The 20,448-nt window shown below is 37.7% G+C and overlaps 1 protein-coding gene across 1 annotated transcript in view; it reads right to left on the bottom strand.

The window, feature by feature from the left end:
* rictor (rapamycin-insensitive companion of Tor) overlaps positions 1 to 20,448 on the bottom strand; it is a 540,306-nt gene that overhangs the window by 284,395 nt on the left and 235,463 nt on the right. Inside the window, exon 16 of the mRNA XM_067138126.2 lies at positions 10,374 to 10,543. Within this exon, the coding sequence (XP_066994227.2) occupies positions 10,374 to 10,543 (170 nt within the window). The remainder of the gene's footprint in view (positions 1 to 10,373; positions 10,544 to 20,448) is intronic.

Below are 20,448 nucleotides of genomic sequence, written 5' to 3' on the forward strand. Positions count from 1 at the left end.
GAATTAAAATATAGACTTCGGGGTGACCAAAAAATCAAAATAGGTGTTTAAATTTCAGAAAATTTCAAAATTGTTACTAATCTTTATCAACTTACTCTATCACAGTAATCCTTTTTATCTGGCACTTCATTACTATAACAGTAATATACCTCTACTTTGGTTTCAATTAAGATAAATAAGGATGTATACATCCAAAACAACATTCTTATAAATAAAATACTAGTATATTCAGCCAAAAAAATTAATGCAAACCCACCACTTCTATATTCAACATTAAATCCTGAAACCAATTCAGACTCCCCTTCTGCAAGTCGTCATTCATCTGGCTTCTACCATACAAGCTTCTTACTGGAGGCACATCTACCATCATTTTGATGTTTTCAGTCCACTCTGATGTTGAAGGGCCTACTGTGTTTGTGAGCCACTTCCTTGAGGGTGCTGTGCGAAGAGGGCAATTTCTTTACCTCTTTTTAGGGCGGGAGCACCATTTTTTAACTTCTCATTCCTTAGCCTTTCCCTGATAGCTTTGCTATTTGGTTTTGTTGCTGTTTTCCCTGCAGCAGTGCTCAAATTACGAAACCAGTTGGCTTTTTCTTTCTTACAATTTCCTCCATAGAGAGCATATACGTCATTAAATTTTTCCAGAATGTTTTACCATGTTAAGATGTTGAATAAATGCTTCCCACTGGGCCCAGCATAAGAACTGGATGATAGAGCACTGGCTGAGTGCCATCATATTTTGAATACATAATACTAATATACAAAATGTTTAATAATACTGTAATGGTTTTATAATCTTTCCTGGAGATTATAAAAACTTTTATAAAAATACATTCCTCAAAATGGCAGGTCAGTGGAATGACTAGCCAGCTGGAATCACCCCAACAACAGAGAAACGGTATTGCAGCAGCTTGTATTCTATTCTACAGTGGACAGCAGTGAGGACTTCATGAAGATACGCTCCAAAATACAAATTTTTAAAATAAAAATGAACATAAATTTTTATACATTTCTGAATATACAGCATCTGAGTATGATTTGATAGAAACTGATAGTGTTCTTTTGAGAATCGAAACATGTCATTCTATTTTAATCAAGTTGTATCTTTCTCCAGGTATAATTCTGTTACAATACGGTTTCTTTTTAGTTTATGTATTTGTTTATTCAAAATTAGTTTCGGCAGACTGAAGAACCTAACAGTTATAAATTAACTGAGTCAAAACTGAAAAGAGATGGCTTCACATATTACATAGAAAAGGCCATCTATGAAACATGCTGTGAGGATCTTAGAAAGTGATACAGAATTCAAAAATGGGAAGTGGTTGATCTGATAAGCGCCAGAGGGACTATGCCTGAAAAAACACCGGACTTCTTGAGGAAGATTAAAACACCTGAATCCAATATCCAGGCCATAGCAGACTCAGTGCAAAAAGACTTGTTATCAGACATCACTTGTATTCCTCAACATGACTTTATAATTCTAATTTCAGAAAACAGAGGAAATCCAACAGATAGCCCTCGTCCTCGATTGCAAATATGAACGTGCTTTCTAGAAAAATAGTAATAAAACATAGAAAATACATAAAGTTCATTTGCATAATTACTGTTCAGTGTGAACTGATAAGGAGGCTGATCAGTCTGAATCCGTAACGGAGCAGCGATATGTTAAATATTCTCTCTGTCATAGTTTGTTTGCAGGAGTAAACAGTGTCTGTTATATGACTCATTTAAATATCAGAGGGGATGGAAGAACTGCTGTGCAGCACGCATGGTACCATACTGTTATAAAAGTGTGTAAGTACCTGATAAGACTGTTGAGTGTGCTACCATTTTAATTGTTTTTATTTAACTATGTGCTAAACCACATGGACTATTGACTGAAATACTCTAGGTTACTCTAATTTAAATGTGTGGTTATAATTCATGCCATGCTTCCTCAAGGGTTATATTTTGTAGTACTGTGGAGAAGCCCACTTCCTGTGGACTTTATAACGCTGGGGACAGCATTTTTCCACAGAACATACATATGGAGGGCTCTATCTCAAGGTTATGAGCGAAGACTTCAATGGTTTACTTGGAAGAGAAGAAAACCTGTAAGGTGAATGAAGTGGAAGATGCAAAACACATTACTGAGCATTGTAGTGTCTGAATGCTAGGGGAATGGCTACAACAAGCACTTGTACTTTATGTTAGGAGCAGCCTAATTTCTTTTGACAATAGCTCTGAAATGCTTGGTGACAAGCTACCTGTAAAAACAAATCACCTACCTGGAGTCTAAATGATTTTGTGCCGAAGGCTAGGGGTGTCCCATTGTATAAGTGACCTCCATTAGCAAGGCACAGTTGATGCAATGAAAGTGCAATAATTACCCTGATCAGGGAGGTGATAGTTTAAGCTCACTCCCACATCTCATCGTGCATTGCTCAACACTGGCACAGTGTCTGGACATTTCCATGAAGTGGCAAAGACACTTGGACAGACACATGTCAATGCTTCTGCAGTGCAGGAAAGATATCACACTTCATCAGATGCAGGTATAAACTGGTATACAATGGTACTCACAGGGCAACAAATGGAATTGGTTACATCAGTCAAGTTTGACAGCTCTGTCTCTGAAGTCCAGCGGTATGATGATCACCTGTTGAAGGTCATCTACATTGCAAAGAGAAGAAAACTCAACTTCCTAGCACTTGTCCTCCAAACAAGACTACTTCCAATGATCAAAAATGCCTACTGGGCAATGTTACCTGAGTGCCTTCAAAGGACTATCCCATCCTCATCATTCATCTTAATTACTATGCAGGATGTAGGAAGGAAAATATAAAAAGGAAGCTCATAGCTTTACACAACTGTTGATATCATAATCAACTTTTAAATGGAATCCAAACCTAATGGATATTACTTTTCATTAAAAATATTCCATAGTAGGGCTGGGATTCAGAGAAAGAAAAAATAGTCCTGTAGTCCACAGAGGAAATTAAAACGGGGAGTAGAATCCTCAATTACATGGAAACATATGATCTTGTTATGACTAACAGCTGGTTAAAAAAAAAAAAAGGATGAGTCACATTTAATCAAGTACTACAATGGCAACACAAATCCACTACATCCTCATCAGGCATTGAGACGTCAAAGTTTCAGTAGATGCGCCTCATCAGGTATTGAGACATCAAAGTTTTGGTAGATGCGAAAGACATGCTCTAGGAAATAGTTAGAATGGAACACTGACCAATCATGAGCATGAATATTTCAAGCTATCAAATACACAGCATCAACAGTACCAGTACAAAAATATTTGGTTAGCATGTTGACAACACAGTGCCCCATGGTGTTGATTTAGCTCCTTTACCTACTGCCACGGAGCTACCTTCAAGCTATTACAGAGGCGTCAGATAATCTCCACATTCCAGTACGTATACACCAAGGCTCTGCTCTATTGCTACTTCTGTTGATCCTTGTAATGGTTACTGTTATGCGAGATCTCCATGGGTTGATATCCTGCATCCTTCAGAGTACACTGACATCATCATTCTAACCACCAAAAGCAAGCTTGATTTCCAAGAATGGAACAATCAATTGGAACAATATTGCTTGTGACTTATATATGTCAGACCTACCAGAAAACAGAACAGTCCAAGATGATAGGGAGGACCACCACTAGCGATGAAGTTCAAATATCTTTTAGTCTATAATTACTGAAGAGGTCAGAGAAAGGATTAAGTCAACATGAATGAACTGGCGAATGACAACAAGCATCACCTGCAACTGCCATATGAAAGACCAACGACACGAAGAATGTAAACCTTAATGCAATGGTCCACAATTGAATCATATGGAAAATAGCAGAGACAAACTGCAAAACCAGCCGCTAGACAAGACAAATGCTGGTGAATAATTTTTTTCTTTCTTACCAAATAAGCAAGCAAATTAGTTCTATGTGATAGTTGATATCAAGATCAAACCCATGAGACCTCCAGTTTTACATGGGATCAGAGCCACAGGAACACAAGCTCATTTTTAAAATCACACGTGCATTAACTGGGATTCAAATCACGGCCGTCTTGGCAAGCAGCGAAGTGAAGGCAACATACACACCAAATGCACTACGAAATCACACTTTCAACCATTTTAAACTGATAACCACTCCTTCACTCTACTTCAAATATAAAAATATCAACAGAAGTACTTACAGTTCATTAATATACTGCTGAAGTAGCACTAGCACAAGAAAATACCATAAAAATACATAAAAACTATGGAGAACAAGCAAATGAGGACACTTAGGATACCCAGGACAGGTATTAAACATTTCTGTCAACAATGAAATTTTGTACACTTAAAACAGTGCCAAGGTCATTTCTTCAGTTTCTAAGAATATTGTCTTCATTTAGTTGTACATGTGTACCATGGAACCACTGTTTACAATCACAGCACTGAACTTAGCCATTTAAATCATGGCGTGACACAGTAATATGCTTATTAGGAATTTGGCTAAGTTCTTGTGTGTATGACAGGAAACTTTTTTTTAATTACTATAATGTTTTACAGCAAGACCGTGCACATAGTAGGGGAGAAGGAGTATTAATAGTGTTTGATTACAATCTTATAACAAGTAGAATTGATATTAATATCGATTCCATTGATGCGGTTAGAATAAAATTATTTCCGAAAAATAATTGCATATATTTGTAGTTTATTTTCCACCCATTTTTAAAAAGGTGGTCTACAATGAATTTTTCAATGAATCTGAAAACTATCAGAACTTATATTCTGCAAATAGGGGGAGATTTCAATATTCCGTTACCAACAGATATTTTAATTTAATTAATGGTGGAAGAGCTTGCATTGCTCTTGTCATTGTCATTGCTCTTTGCAGTATGTTATCTTTGAATGACTTTGAAAATACTACCATGTTCTTTAAGTAACTAGATTTTTTAAGTATGGCCTCTGCAGCACTTAGGTTGTCGTTTGGCGCATATGTACTCAATACGTAAATATATAGGCCGTCCACAAACGACATTGGGGAAGCATTTGTCTGTATATACGTTTGTGCTTATTGAAAATGCCTCAGACAATTAACGGCGCTGCCGAGTGTGAAGTACGTGCTGCAATTTGTTTCCTAAATGCTAAAGACGTGAAAGCTGTTGAAATTCATCGGCAGATTAGTGAAGTGTACGGAGAACACACTATGTTACAAGTAACTAATCTCATTTTGTTCCATATTGAAAATACAATAAGTAAAATTCTTTCTTGAATAAAATTACTGTGTCCACCTATTCAATACAATTGTATTTTGTAGTGATTAAATTCTACATGAAATATATATATATATTACTGCAGACTTGGTGCAAAAGGTTTGAGAAAACAGATGCTTTACGATTTCGTCATTAAGTTAGAAGATGCCTGAAATTTCGAGGAGTTTTCTTTGGGATGACTCTTATACTAATGAAAGTTGTACTCACGCTGGGTACCGACGATGCTGACGGAGGTGCACAAAACCAAATGTGTAGGCAGTGCTTTGCCTTTCCTTGAGCATTACAGTAATGAAGGTGATGCATTCCTAAGCCAAACTGTTACCGGCAATGAACCATGGGTGACTTATGTTATGCCGGAATCAAAACAGCAATCCACTGAATGAAGACACTCAACATTACCCAAGAAAGTAAAGTGCAAGCAAACAATTTTAGCTTGCAAACTCATGTGCACTATGTTTTGGGATAGGCAGGGTGTGTTGCTTGTGCATTTTTTTGCACTGGGGCAACACAATAAATGCCGAAACTTATTGTGGGACGGTACGTAAACTCTATCGTGCAATCCAAAACAAACAGCATGGCATGCTCACAAGGGGAATTTTTTACTTCAAGACAATCATCATCATATCATCATCATTATACCATTATCATTTTCCAGCTCCAGTTACCCGGGTGTGGTGTACAAGCGCTCTTCGCCACTTCTTCCTGTCAAAGTATAGTTTCTGTTCCTTTACGTCCTTCCACTTGACATTTCTTGTTGACCTCCGATTTCACTGTGTCCATCCATCACTTCCTTAACCTCCCTATTGGTCTCTTCCCTCTCACTTCTCTGTCAAAGTAATTCCTTGCTGTTCTCCTTCTGTCCATCCCCATTACATGTCCAAACCACTGTAGCCCGAGTGTCTTATTATCAGTCACATGTAAGTAAACTTAAAACGGTTCAAAATAAATTTCTCTGTTATCTTTATTTTAAAGAATACCAGTATTGTTCATACTGGGTAAAAAGATCACGTAAGTAGTTACTGGAGGAATTTAAAAGTGGGTAAGCAGAGGGTAAAAATACAGTTGGCATTATTTCATAAATATGTTAATGGTGCTATCAACAATGCAGAATTTCTGGGAAGCACACATACCTATGCCAAAGTGTCCAATCTGTGTGTGCATCAATCATCTTATTCTACATGTTCATGCACACTGGCACATAAGAACTCACCTTTAATAAGAATGTGTGAAGCCGGTAGACTCTGTTTCACCGTTGAAGAATCTGGTCGACTGGATAGGTATTATTCAGGTAGTTATATTTTATATATGTATATCATTATATTGTTACACATTTTCTTTAGTACCTGTATGAATTTCAGTAACTAATTTGCATTGCTCTTTTATATTTGTAAAAATGATATTTTAAATTTTCAATTGTTTCAGTTTTAGTTTTTAAACAATTTGCTTCACATTGCAGGTCTTACGGTAATGATGGGATAAGAAAGGGCTAGGAGTGGAAAGGAAGCTTCCATGGCCTTAATTAAGGTACAGCCCCAGCATTTGCCAGGGGTGAAAATGAGAATCCAAGGAAAACCATATTCAGGGTTGCCGACAGTGGGGTTCAAACACACTATCTATGACCCAAAATACACAGCCACTCGCTCGGTGTTTCAGTTTTATACATTTTATAGAAGTTCATTTGGATTTATTTCTTTCTCTCTTTTTACTTTAAAAATCCTTTGTATTTGCAAGTATGAAATGTATTGTATTTTAAAATCTGTTGTAAGTGGAGCTGTGCAGTTACAAAAAAAATTTTTTTTTGACTTGTTGTTGGTGCTATATTAAAAGATGAAAAAAAAAACCTTATATACCAAATTCTGCAAATATATTCTCCAAAATACCATTTGAATATGCATTACTACTTAGATGCTTCTTAGATTCTTTATGGGGGGGAAAAAAAAAAATGAGTGAAAAGTCAGTAGCTGAAAAGTATTCTAAGAGGTGAAGGGCTGGTTAGTATCAGACCAGCATCAAAATTGGTTCAGGTCATTCAGTGATGGAGATACTAACCTTTGTTCAACAGTTACAGAAAATGAGTTTTGCATCCTGTGCTTTAAGAATTACCGAGCTCGATAGCTGCAGTCGCTTAAGTGCGGCCAGTGTCCAGTATTCAGGAGATAGTAGGTTCGAACCCCACTGTCGGCAGCCCTGAAAATGGTTTTCCGTGGTTTCCCATTTTCACACCAAGCTGGGGATTGTACCTTAGTTAAGGCCACGGCCGCTTCCTTCCCACTCCCAGCCCTTCCCTGTCCCATCATCGCCATAAGACCTATCTGTGTCGGTGCGACGTAAAACAACTAGCTTTAAGAATTGTCACTTATCATCTTGGAATTTTTTGTAAGCCTGTTTCTAAAACCACACCTGTTAACCATCTCTACCAACTCAACACAGCATACAGAAGTTGACAAGTGAACCCACAAGAAATTACCACTGCTCAGGCCGAGGAATGAATTGGTATCTTCGAACATCGTCTCAGAAATCCCCTATGTGACTAATTTTGGAGGAACATTATAATTTACAAAGAAAAGTAGCTTTCTCTATATTACTGAGAAGAGAAAGCAGTAAGTAATTTATGGGAAAGGGTCTCAATCTGTATATCATTTTCTTTTGCTAGGTTTAAACATTACACCAACTCGGATAGCTTTTTGGTGATGATGCAAAGGGAAAGGTTTAGAACTGGGAAGGAAATGGCTGTGGCCTTAAATAAGCATATGTGCCAAGTTTCAAAAGTCAAAAATCAGGAGATTTTCTCTTTGCGGCATATCCCGGCATGTTGTTATTATTATGAATATTAATAATATCCCAACATGTTACGACACACAACTGACGATGTAACTTTGAAGAATATTTAACACCTTCTTCTTCTTCTTCATTCATTCGTTCCCTTTTCCAGATTCTCTCTGGGTAGGGTACTGTACCAAAGCCCTCCACCTTATTCGATCTTTCCACCACTCCTCTTCTAGCACTTTATTGCTATCAACTCCTCTATTTGCAATACAGTCCACAACAGAGCTCCTTCATCTCATTCTAGGCCGTCCCCTAGGCCTCTTTGCAGTCTCTGTATCCATGAATGTTCTCTTTGGTATTCTCTCTTCCAGCATTCTCATTATGTGTCCAAACTATTTCAGCTTTGCTATATCAATCTCTTCTTGAAGTTTACACAATCCCATGCTTCTCCTTATTTCCTCATTTTGTATTCTATCTCGTCTTTTCTAACCCTGTATGCTCCTTAAGAACCTCATTTCAGCTGCTTGTATCTTACTTTTCCGCTTAGTCAACGTCCACGCTGCCAAAGCATAGGTCAGTATAGGTTTATAATAGGATGAGTATAAAACCTTCTTGCACTTCATTGGCACATCTAAGTTTCATACAATGTCTCTCACACACTGGTAGAAACTTGCGGACTGCTGTATTCTTAAATTGATTTCTCTATCCAAATTTCCATCTTATAACATCATGCTACCCAAATATTTAAAAATGTTCACTACTTCACGAGGTTCATTTCCTATTCTTATCACTCCCCTGGATTTTCTGTTACCTCTTGTCATGATCAAAGTCTTGCTTTTCGCAGTACTAATCTTCATTCCAAAATTTTGTATCACCTCATTCCATAAATCAACTTGTGTCTATACTTCCTTTTCATTATCCGCCCAAACTACGTCATCAGCAAAAAGCATAGACTTTACTTGCTCGCCCATCATCTTCTCCTTGATATTATGTAGGATTCTATCCATGGTCGTGCTATTACCATCTGCATTGTTTCATTCCCAATCTGTGCCTCTGTCAATTTCACACATTATACTACTCAATTATGTAATTTCTCTTATTAATGAATTAGTTTTATGTCCTTCAATGTGCACTATGAAAGACTTGATTGCAGCCTCCCCCAATGCTATTGACGTCACCCAATACTGGGCAAGCATCATCTAGCTCTTGAATATTGTTGCTCTATCTGTGATTGTATAATAGACTTGTATATTTGTATAGTAGGAATGTAGATATCTTGTTGCTTTTTGTTAAATATCTGTAAGTAATGTTGATACTTCTGACACGAATAAAGAAAGAGAAGTTCATTAATTTCATAGGTACTGAAATATTGCATGTATCTGAGCTTTAGAACACATGATTCTTCATTGTAACTGCCTTAGGCCTCTTCATAAATTTCTGAACTAAATTTATGCTTAAAGCACAGGCGTTGAATGGGTTTTAAGGTTTAACCTTTTTTCCAGAACCCTATTTTCAGGAAGGTTTGATCTGAATTGAGTTTTTGTTCTTGTAAATATACTAAAAAATAGTTCCACAGTCGGCATTGCTATGTGGAAATGATAAAATAAAAAGCATTATGTTAGAGATTCTGTTATACTGTAGTTACGAACACCACCAGTCGATTGCATTTGTCTTGCCCATGCCCACTGAAAATCAATTCTCTCCAGCTACTTAAAGAACGAGAAAAAACCTAAGATTAAAAAAAAAAAATACAAGAATACTAAATCTGTTCTCAGAATTGGGAGATAAATCTCTGTGATCAAGAGAGAGGGAGGAAGGACCAAAAATAGGGAGTCTCCCGCTTAAATCGGGGAGTTGGCATGTCTAAATAAGGTACAGCCCCAGCATTTGCCTAGTGTGACAACCATCTTCAGGGCTGCTTATGGTATCCCACCATGCCCTGAATGCATGTTAACAGCTAAAGGGACCGAATTGCATAGTTAAATTGCTTAGTACTCAGTAGATCATCAAGGTTGTTCTGGACAAATGGTGATTCCGAAGAAGATATTCACTTGGAACTGATCCCAAATGACTTTGCAGTTAATAAGTCAACTAAGTAGAAAAAAGATTTGAGACACTGCTACCAAATTTCGAATTAGTAGAAGGTGTGCTATACTGCAACAAGACAATTTTAAAGGATATCAAGCAAGAAGACTGACCAATAATAAATCTTAACTCAATAGTTATTGTGACAAAGTACTATTTATTGGGGGGGGGGGGAGGAAGGACTTTTCAGCTAACCTAGTATACTGTAAGATATTTCTTTCCTACAACAGCTAGAAGAATATACAGTACTAGAATTCAATACTACACCTGTAATTATAACTTGTAGCCCAACGGTCCAGTTGATTGGTCACAAAATTGGCATCGTGTAGAAAGGTAAAACCAGTTGAAGTAGACAGGAACCGGATTAACAAGAGCAGTCCTTTATCACCTAGGTGAAGCAGGGATGGTCGCAGTGATACAACAGCATCCAAGTATGCCTGGCGGAGAACAGATGTGTAAGTATTCACAACATACTAAAGAAGAAAGAAAAGACAAATTTCATGCTCGGGTATGTGACTCTCGTCCTTCGAGGCTCCTGAGACACCACCTCTAGAGCTATAGGTCTGAAATGCCGCACTAATTATACTGTTTCTTTATAATTTAGAGTTTTCTTCAATTAATAGAACTGTGCAGAAAATTTTATATGCTTTACCTCGTACATAGTGGCAGCCTGTAAATACAGGAAGTCATTCCTAAATAAATGGAAATGTATATAAATTATTTCAATTCATACACAGTAGGAACTTGATTATCTGGACTAATTGGTACTGGGGTCATCAGGATAAGCAAAAATACAGATAATTGATTTCAAAATTTGACTGTAATAAAATAAACATACAAAAGAAGACTGACCAACAGTACAGTATATGAAACATTTATGAACAATTATGAATTTAAAACGTTAAAATTTAAGATAGATGCACATAAAAAAAATATGTACAGTATAATATATATGGTAAAACATTTATGAACAATTATGAAGCCTCAAAGCTTACATAACGTATCAACATAGTTAAAATAAAAAATAAAAATGAAGATACAGATGACGAAGATCTGGATATTTGAGTTTCTACTGTATATTACTTCTTTAACTGAGTAGTAAAATCAGGTGAGAGAGAGAGTGAGAGAGATTCTCATTAAATTTTGTCAATTTATTATGTCCATTAAGGTGAATGAACCAGACTAACTGCAGTTGGATTTTGGATTATTTACAACAGTGCAGCAGTTTGTAGTGTGGGTTACTGTAGTCATGTCCTAGTTCGTGAACCATGGGGAACAGCTAAGTGACCTAGTAAGTAGGCCTGAGAATCGGGAAACCAGCTATTATGGAGTAAGAGTGGGCACCTTGGACATAATGTATTTACCTGCACAATTTTCCCACTTTCTCAGAAATTTGTTATCTCAAAAAATGGTCAAGAAGAAAAGCTATGCAAATTTAATTTTGAATCTAAAATACGGATGGAATTCCACTATATTTTTGGTATGGTCCTTCAACAATCACTGGCATACAGATGTTCTCCTTTGGAGAGGAAGGTTTTTCTTCTCTATAAATCTACAGTCACCCTCTGCTTACTTTAAACAGCGAGACTTCTGCATTACTTTTCACTGGAATCTTCAGCGTATTTAAAGGTAACATTTCATGCAAAACTAAATAGCTGTTGTTTCTTAAAGCAATTACATATTTTAACTTTTCTTTTTCAATTTCTAAGGTATTGGCCTTATTTTTGCCTTTGAAATGATAAAGCTGTCTTCTTGGCATACTGCAACCACTCTTATTGTTTATGCCAGTGACGTACACGTGATGGCCCAACACAAAACCCATGTGCCATTATTTTCTGCAAATGCAATTATTGTTAATTTAAAGTGTGTGTTGTAACACCAGTTTCTCTTACCAATTGTTAACTATTATTCACCTGCGTATAATAATGTCACCAATTTGTTATAGAGCATCTCCCACACGGTTATTTCAAGGGTACTAGCAATGCGTGCATAGACCAACAATGTGTAGCTTGCCTAGAGGTCACATTACTGCAGTGTTGCGGCTTGCACTTCTCAGTCGCTGCATACAAACTGATGTTAGTCATTGAAACAAATGGCTAAAAAGCATTATTAAAACAGTTATTATGGAGACGAACATAACGTTTTCTTCTGTTCACCTCACCTACATCATATGTCAAATAACGCAATTATCTGTGTGTTAAATGATGCAGTTTTCAGAACATGCTAGCTCCACAAAGCATTTAAAACTTAGATGCCTTTGTTATAGGGCCTCAGAGTAGACAGTCTTGCATTTTCGAAGAAATGAAGATAGAATCAAGCATAACATTGTAAACGATTGTTTTGTTATTGTTTGTCAGACATCGGGAAAAGAAACGACAGAGAAAGTGGTGGATACCTCAAATAATTGGTGATCGACCTGGTCTCTGGTACATGATGTTATTTAAAGTTTTATCTTTTACCAAAAGATTATGGTCCGCGATCCATACGTCTGGATTTTGACTTCAAGGACAGCTTGTTTTTCGATACTGTGTGATAACTTCCGTAGCATATAGCCACATCATATTGCACATCACTGTGTGTATACTTCTTGTGTTCTTCAATGGATGAATATTATGTTTAAAATCGCCTATCTAGCTGTAGCTTTAATGTCTTTACGACCACACATTACGCAAAAGGTAAATAAACTTCGCAAATTTTTATATCCCCCCAAATTACAATTCCAAAATTCTAGGCTGCCAGGGGAAAAGAGTAGGCCTATAGGTCAGAAAATGTTCAAAATAAGGTAAGTCCGCAGTGTGAGTCCTGGAAGGTTTTCAATCATTTGGTCTAAGTAGTGTAAGTCAAAACTAAACCATATGTACAGTATTTCATTTGGTTCTAATAGTACAAGTGAATATGTTGACATCTATCTGGAAAGAAGACTACAAGTCATTTTTTGACTTGTACTCTTATTCCCTAGCAGGCTACAAGTAAGGGTGGGTAAATTATGCGAGGGAGAATATTATGCAGGTAAATATGGCATAATGAGTCATGGCCCTACTTGTGCTCAGGCAGCTATGACTATAATATCAACCAGTGATCCCTGACCCGTCAGATGAGAGATTCTCACTAGGGTTGGTTGTTAGTAGTCATTATCATTGGCAATCACATGAAAGTGAATTCGATAGTTTTCCTACTGATGTGTCTGTAGATGGCCAATTAACCCAACTGATGATCTCCACACTCTGCTAAAATAGTGACAGATAAAAATTGAGGGGTCAGTTGGTAAATGGACATTCCCCCTCAGAACTTCCCTCTGTTTTCTCCCAGTGGGCTACTCTGTTGTGATACGACATCTCTGTTCCCGAAATAGTTATATTCCTTGACATACGCCACTTCTATAGGTTGGGTGGTCCAGAATGCACATTTCCCAGTTGTCGGTATGGATGTTACACTGCCTCATGGTAGCTTTAACCCCTTGATGCGACCTTCATCATGTCATATAGACCTCATTTTCTTCACATGCTACTGACCTTCATGCATGGTATAAACCCCTGTAAACCTAATTTTGTTCTAGCTTGTAAAGTTTTGAAGTTGTTTAGATGGAAATGGTATATCATGGAAGGTGAAGATCTCTGCCTTCCTTGTATGTGTGAGTCAGTCCAAATCAGTGGTGTTTTTTCTTTTCTTTTTTTTTTTTCTTTCTAAAGTGCTTGAAACAGTCTAACCTCTTTCAGCTTGAGAGCATATAGGCTTAAATTTCTGCTACCTTCTAGCGGATGTATATTTCATTACAGGATGTTCCTTTATGTAGATTGATAATATAAATCGTCAGCTCTTCATTATATGAATGTTGATATCATTTAATGAGAATTCCTATAATTCTTTCAACGCCTTGAAACCTCTCACGACTTGTAATTACTACACTCGCTGTCACTTTGAAATACGATACTGTGTGGTGCAGAAGCATAGCATGGTGCAGCTTGAATGAACGAAAAGTAATTATGTTTTAATAAATCAAACGATAACAACACTACACCAGACTGAACTGAGCAAAGTGAGAGTGGATGCAAAACATAAGGAAAGGGAGGGCATGGTGCGCATGGCCAAGTAATGGATGACAATACACGCCAAAGTACAGTAGAAGTCCGTTATAGCGAGAATTCACAACCACGAAAATTTTACTCGTTATAACGGATTGTCGTTATATCCGATTTTTTTGCTAGGGGCTTTACGTCGCACCGACACAGATAGGTCTTATGGCGACGATGGGATAGGAAAGGCCTAGGAGTTGGAAGGAAGCGGCCGTGGCCTTAATTAAGGTACAGCCCCGGCATTTGCCTGGTGTGAAAATGGGAAACCACGGAAAACCATTTTCAGGGCTGCCGATAGTGGGATTCGAACCTACTATCTCCCGGATGCAAGCTCACAGCCGCGCGCCTCTACACGCACGGCCAACTCGCCCGGTCCGATTGTTTTATAAAAGTCGGAAAACCCTTCATGCACCTTGAAATCGGTATGAAACGGCAATCTGTTTGTTCAAAACTTGTGTTTCCGCAGATGATGTCCACACTACGGCTTACTTGTTTGTTATTTTCGTAATCCGAAACTTCGTGAAAGTCTATGTTTAATTTCATCTAAAAAAATATAATGCCGTCTTCCTCCGAATCCAAGATGAACCCCACTTTTTCCTTCAAAAGAATTAAATCAGGCTTAAAAAGAAGTTTGTAAAATCATATGAATGCCTTGTTGTACAGTAGTACGCATTTTTAGACTATTTTTAGATGCCGAACATTGACTTTCGTCATGCCGTATTTCTTTTTTGCGGCTGCACAATTATTCTTTATTTCCGCGGGTTTAAGGACCATTGGCATCATAATACCGACGAGAACTCGTTGAAAATTTCCCGGCAATCAATATCTATTCCATGCGCCTCTATAATACAACGATCCATCAGGAAATTACTCTTGCTGTCTATAAAACTGTTACTTTTACGCAGCGTCAAATATAACCGGTTACCGCTACACGCGCGCCTCGCTTGTCGGGTTCGGCCAAATTCAGCGGCTATAGGCCTACTCGCGAACGCTGAAAGTCAACGAACGAGTTTATTGCGCCACTGTATGGGCATTCCGCCCTTGCGTTTTTCGTGCACATACCTCACAATTCCATCTTCGACTTCTTTAAAGCGTCCTTGTTGCGCACCACTGAATGCATTTTTTTTTGTACAGTACGGTACGCATTTTTTTTTTTTAGCTCTTTGTCTTCACGCTAACGCCAAATATTGGCTTTAGTTAGGCCTATGCCGTATTGTCTTGCGGCTGCACAATTATTCTACATTTCCGAGTGTTTAATAAACATTAACTTAAAATTAGCATCATAATATCGACCCCACCCTCATCGGAGGATCTGCCTTACAAGGGCTGCAATCGGCTAGTAATAGCCACACGAAATTATTATAATATCGACTAGAACCCGTTGAAAATTTGCCGGCAATACCTTTTCCACGTATCTTTACAATACGACTATCCATCACGAAAATATTCCTGCTGTCTATAAACCTTAATTTTACTAAGCGTCAAGTACAATAGACACGTTATGAGCTAGACCTCGGATTTTTAGGTGGTAATAGGTTAGAATGCAAAGTAATTTGGTTTGCAGGAAGTGTCATGCAACCCGTTGTACCATAATGTAGGAAGAGTAGCATCAATTCAAGGAGTTCTATATGCTGTACTCCTAATATCTATGCAAATCTCATAGCATAACCGCTGTACAGTGTAGGGTATACTTGTTACTGGCTAAAGTATGTTTGCATTCTAACCTATAAGAACCTAATAATCCGGACTCTAGTTATGACTCTGCCACTGAGTAGCCATGGCTTTTCTAAGAATTCGAAGGGTCGCATGTTTTGATACCATTCTGCAGATTTGAGAAACACACAGGCACTGTACAACGGTTGTCGCGGCTAGCGATGTGTAGTAAAGAGGCGGTCGTTTATTGTCAACGAGTTCTGTGCGCGTGTGAAAAGAAGCAGCGTGGTTACCGCTCGAGTTATCGCATGAGATTCTGAGAAAAAAAAATGTCTTGGATTCGGAGAAATACGGCATCACTCCAGAGATTTCTGTGGCAAACACCTCAGCTTTCTTCTTCAAACAGCGTCATCTAACCTAACCGTATATGTAGCCTATCATGAAAACATATTTGAAACGCATGTAAATAGCCGTAACTAGACGCGAGAAGATATGAAAAATCCTTTGAAATCAGTGATGTACTCTGCCATATCTTGAGGTGTATCACATTCTTACTTAATTTCCGTATATAACATTAAAATTAAGATTTACTTCAGTCTTTACGTTTAACGAGTTAACAACTGCTATCGGCCAGGTTATTTACGCATTTATTACGAAAACGTGTTATCCTCTTTCATTTCGAATTTTCTTTAGAGAACAGCAGTCGATGGGTATTACTAATCAACTCCAACATCGCCTTTGAATGTCAACGAGAGAGCTCGCAAATGCACAAAGTGAGAAAACTATACCGTACCGAAGATGCTCAATCAATCAATAAATCAATCAATCCAATCAATCAATCAATACTGATCTGCATTTAGGGAAGTCGCCCAGGTGGCAGATTCCCTATCCGTTGCTTTCCTAGCCTTTTCCGAAATGATTTCAAAGAAATTGGAAATTTATTGAACATCTCCCTTGGTAAGTTATTCCAATCCCGAACTCCCCTTCCTATAAATGAATATTTGCCCCAGTTTGTCCTCTTGAATTCCTACTTTATCTTCATATTGTGATCTTTCCTACTTTTATAAACGCCACTCAAACTTATTCGTCTACTAATGTCGATCGCATTTAGTTGCATACGTTTCAGTTTTCTTATTCAAACAGCGTCACGTATTCTAACTTAACCGTACTATACGTATGATGAAAACACACTTCAAGCACCAGTAGAGAAATTATACCTTTCTCGCTATAAATTTTCATAATAGCCTTTTCGTAATTTAACCAGACGCGACAGAAAATAAACTAACCTCTGAAATCAATTAAGCATTCTGCCATATCTCGACGTGAATCCCATTCTTAGTTAATTGCAGTATGTCGCCTCAAAATTAAGCGGTCATTTAGTCAGCCTTAATTTTTTAACGATTTAACAACCGTTATCGGACACGTTATTTACGCATATATTACGAAAAAATTCGAATTTTCTTTACGGAACAGCTGTCGACGGATATTACTGAACGACTCCGACATCACCTTCGAATGTCGACGAGAGAAATCGCTAGTGCACATAACGAGGAAACGATGCCGAAGGTAATCGGTCGCATGCAGTATCATCGCTGAGGTGCATAAATATCGGTAACGGAAAAAATCACGCGCGCTTAATCGCTCGTAATAACGGATACGCCAGTGATAGGGTGCTCGCTGTAACCGAAGGACGATACACAGTTTAATATAGGAATTTTAAAGGGACATAAAAAAGTCGTCGCTATAACGGAGTTCTCGTTATATGCCGTACTCGCTATATCGGACTTCTACTGTATACCCGGCACTTCCTCATGAACTGATCTTCCCATTAACCTGGGATTTGTGATAAAGAATCTTTGAACTATTATTCCTGGTTCTTCCGCACAAAGTTGCCAAGGCAATGATTACCCTAGTTTTCATTGCATTGTGAAACAACCCAGGCAAATACAGGGTCTTTATTTATGCTTGGCAGGGACTTTATCACTCGAACTTGGCCGTCGATGACAGGTCGCTGGCGTTTCCGGCACTTCTGCTCCGAGATAGTACGGTGTTCAATGAAGCTACTGGGTACTGTATGTCGTATTGTATAGTGTTTTATTGTGATTGTGTATAGTGCTGTAATGTATGTGAAATATTCGTTACACAAACGTGTATATCTGCACAATACTTGCATTAAGTGCAGAAAATCATGCGCTAGGATAAGACAAAAGTTTCGAGCGAAATTTCCAGGGAGACCCATTCCTGTCAATCGGACAATAAAACAACTGGCCAAGAGATTCAAACCTACAGGTTCAGTAAACAATAAAAATAGACGTAAAGGTAGTTATCTCCTTACTGAAGCATGTTTGGTACGAGGATCATACGCAAAAATCTGTGGCCCCCTTGTAGCCCAGATTTAACGGCATGTGATTTTTATTTGTGGGGAATGTTAAAAAATGTAGTTTATGGGAACAATCCTCACACACTAGATGAACTTAAAGACAATATAACAGTTGCAATTGCATCCATCAGTGCTGAAGAACTTGGTAGAGAAACCGAAAACTTCATTAGGAGATGCCGATTATTTTGGCAGCACATGGGGAACATTTTCAGCATAAACTGTAAAAATGGTGAGTAGAATGCATGATAGATACATGATAATGCATGATAATGATTTTTGAGCATAAACTGTAAACATGGTCAGTAAAATGGATGATAATGATTTTCAGCACTGTATTCTGCCGTACATATGCATGCGCGGTAGCCGGCAACTGAACCGTCACTGGCAGCCAAGGACGAGCAAGAAAGTCCCTGCCAAGCATAAATAAAGACCCTGTACAAGAACGTCACTTTCACTCCCTACAAAATGTGGAAGGTCTCTTCTCCATTAATTAATTATTTACACTGTTTATGCCCACATTGGAGCACCAAAAATCATACCTTATACAACAAAGTCTTCAAAGAGTAAGTTCAGCTTTCAACACTTGATAACTTTTTCCTTTCCCTAAACTTCATTCTGAATGATCTTGCAGCCCGTTCTTCTGCAGATATAACATACTGCTTATGCTGCGATATTTTTAGTGATAGTCTTGTGTACTTGTTATTTAGAATCCGTTTCTCTTCTCTATTTTCAATTTGATCTTTAGTAATTTTCAATTCATCTAAATCCATGTGTATTTCTTTAAGTCATGTGTTTTTTTTTTTTTTTACTATTCCAAAAGAAATAAAAAAGTTGTTTCAGGAGTCTAGTATTTGGTAAGCAGTATGTGTGTCCAAAGAATGCAATCCTCCATTTTCGCATCATGTCAATGATCGATTCACTTTTCTTGTAACATACTAAATTTGGCAAAAAGTCTCCACTGGCCATCAATCTGGTGTTTTTTATTAATAATTTTCCGAAGAATTCTTCTATCAACTTTCTGCAGTTTGTCTGTTGTTGACTGGGTATTCAGTTTAAAATAATAATGTTTCACATGCATATGTTGCTTCTGGCTTAATGACGGAGTAATATATCGAAATTTAGCATTAATCGAAAGAGGCTGTTTCTTGTAACCTCGGCCAGGTAATTTGTTACGCTCGTCTCAATTTCTGAGTTCTACTATCTATGGATGCTTTTTCTTTAGCATTCCAAGTCATAATCTCACCAAGATGTTTAAATTTGTCTACAACCTTTATTTCCTGGGTATTATTTAACATAATACGTGAAGTGTCAACTTGAAAAAAATGGCATCATTTCTGTTTTCTCTTTGCAGCTAAACGTTCCAATTCCTCTACTTGAAATTTAGCTTCTTCAATACTATTTGCTAATAAAGCTCCATCATCAGCAAATGTAAGACCATTTAGTCGAATATTTCTTCTAATCTTAACAGTCGGTGGACATACCTTATTCCATTCATGCATAATTTTTTCCAGCACACAATTAAACAACAACGGGGATAATTCATCTCCCTGTCGAAGACCAGTATGAATTTCAAATGGCTCAGATATTTCAGTTCTACATTATAAGGTAAATAAGAAATTTGAAAATAATCTGACCTAAACTGTTGTAAAAGTGAATTTTTTCTTGCTGATGCTTGTTGTTTTAAGGGGCCTAACATCGAAGGTCATCGGCCCACAGTGAATTTTTAAAGAGATCATTACCTTTTCTCAGTGCTCACATCTGAATCACCTCCGCTGGGTAAAACAGGACTGAAATGTTCCCTGTTGATATAGATATTGATTCCCATAGGGAATCTGAAATATTTGTCCTGAATGAGCAAATTTATAATACCAATATAAATGGTCCGTTATTGGACATTATAAATTTTCCAGCTAGCTCATTCTTGGTTGCCAGCGTTTCGCCCTCGTGTGCTAGGGTGGGCTCATCAGTTGGTACCTAGCACACCTACCAATACGCTGGCTAGTGCATACCGTGGAGGCCACTGCGTAGGCTAAATGGAGCCACCGGCAGTGCCAATGCACTAAGAGACTTTGTCTCATCACTAAAAATTGATGCCTGCTTGGCCATCAGATGATATAGATATTGATTCCCATAGGGAATCTGAAATATTTGTCCTGAATGAGCAAATTTATAATACCAATATAAATGGTCCGTTATTGGACATTATAAATTTTCCAGCTAGCTCATTCTTGGTTGC

The sequence above is a fragment of the Anabrus simplex genome, chromosome 1, assembly GCF_040414725.1.
Source record: "Anabrus simplex isolate iqAnaSimp1 chromosome 1, ASM4041472v1, whole genome shotgun sequence".
Lineage (NCBI taxonomy): Eukaryota > Metazoa > Arthropoda > Insecta > Orthoptera > Tettigoniidae > Anabrus > Anabrus simplex.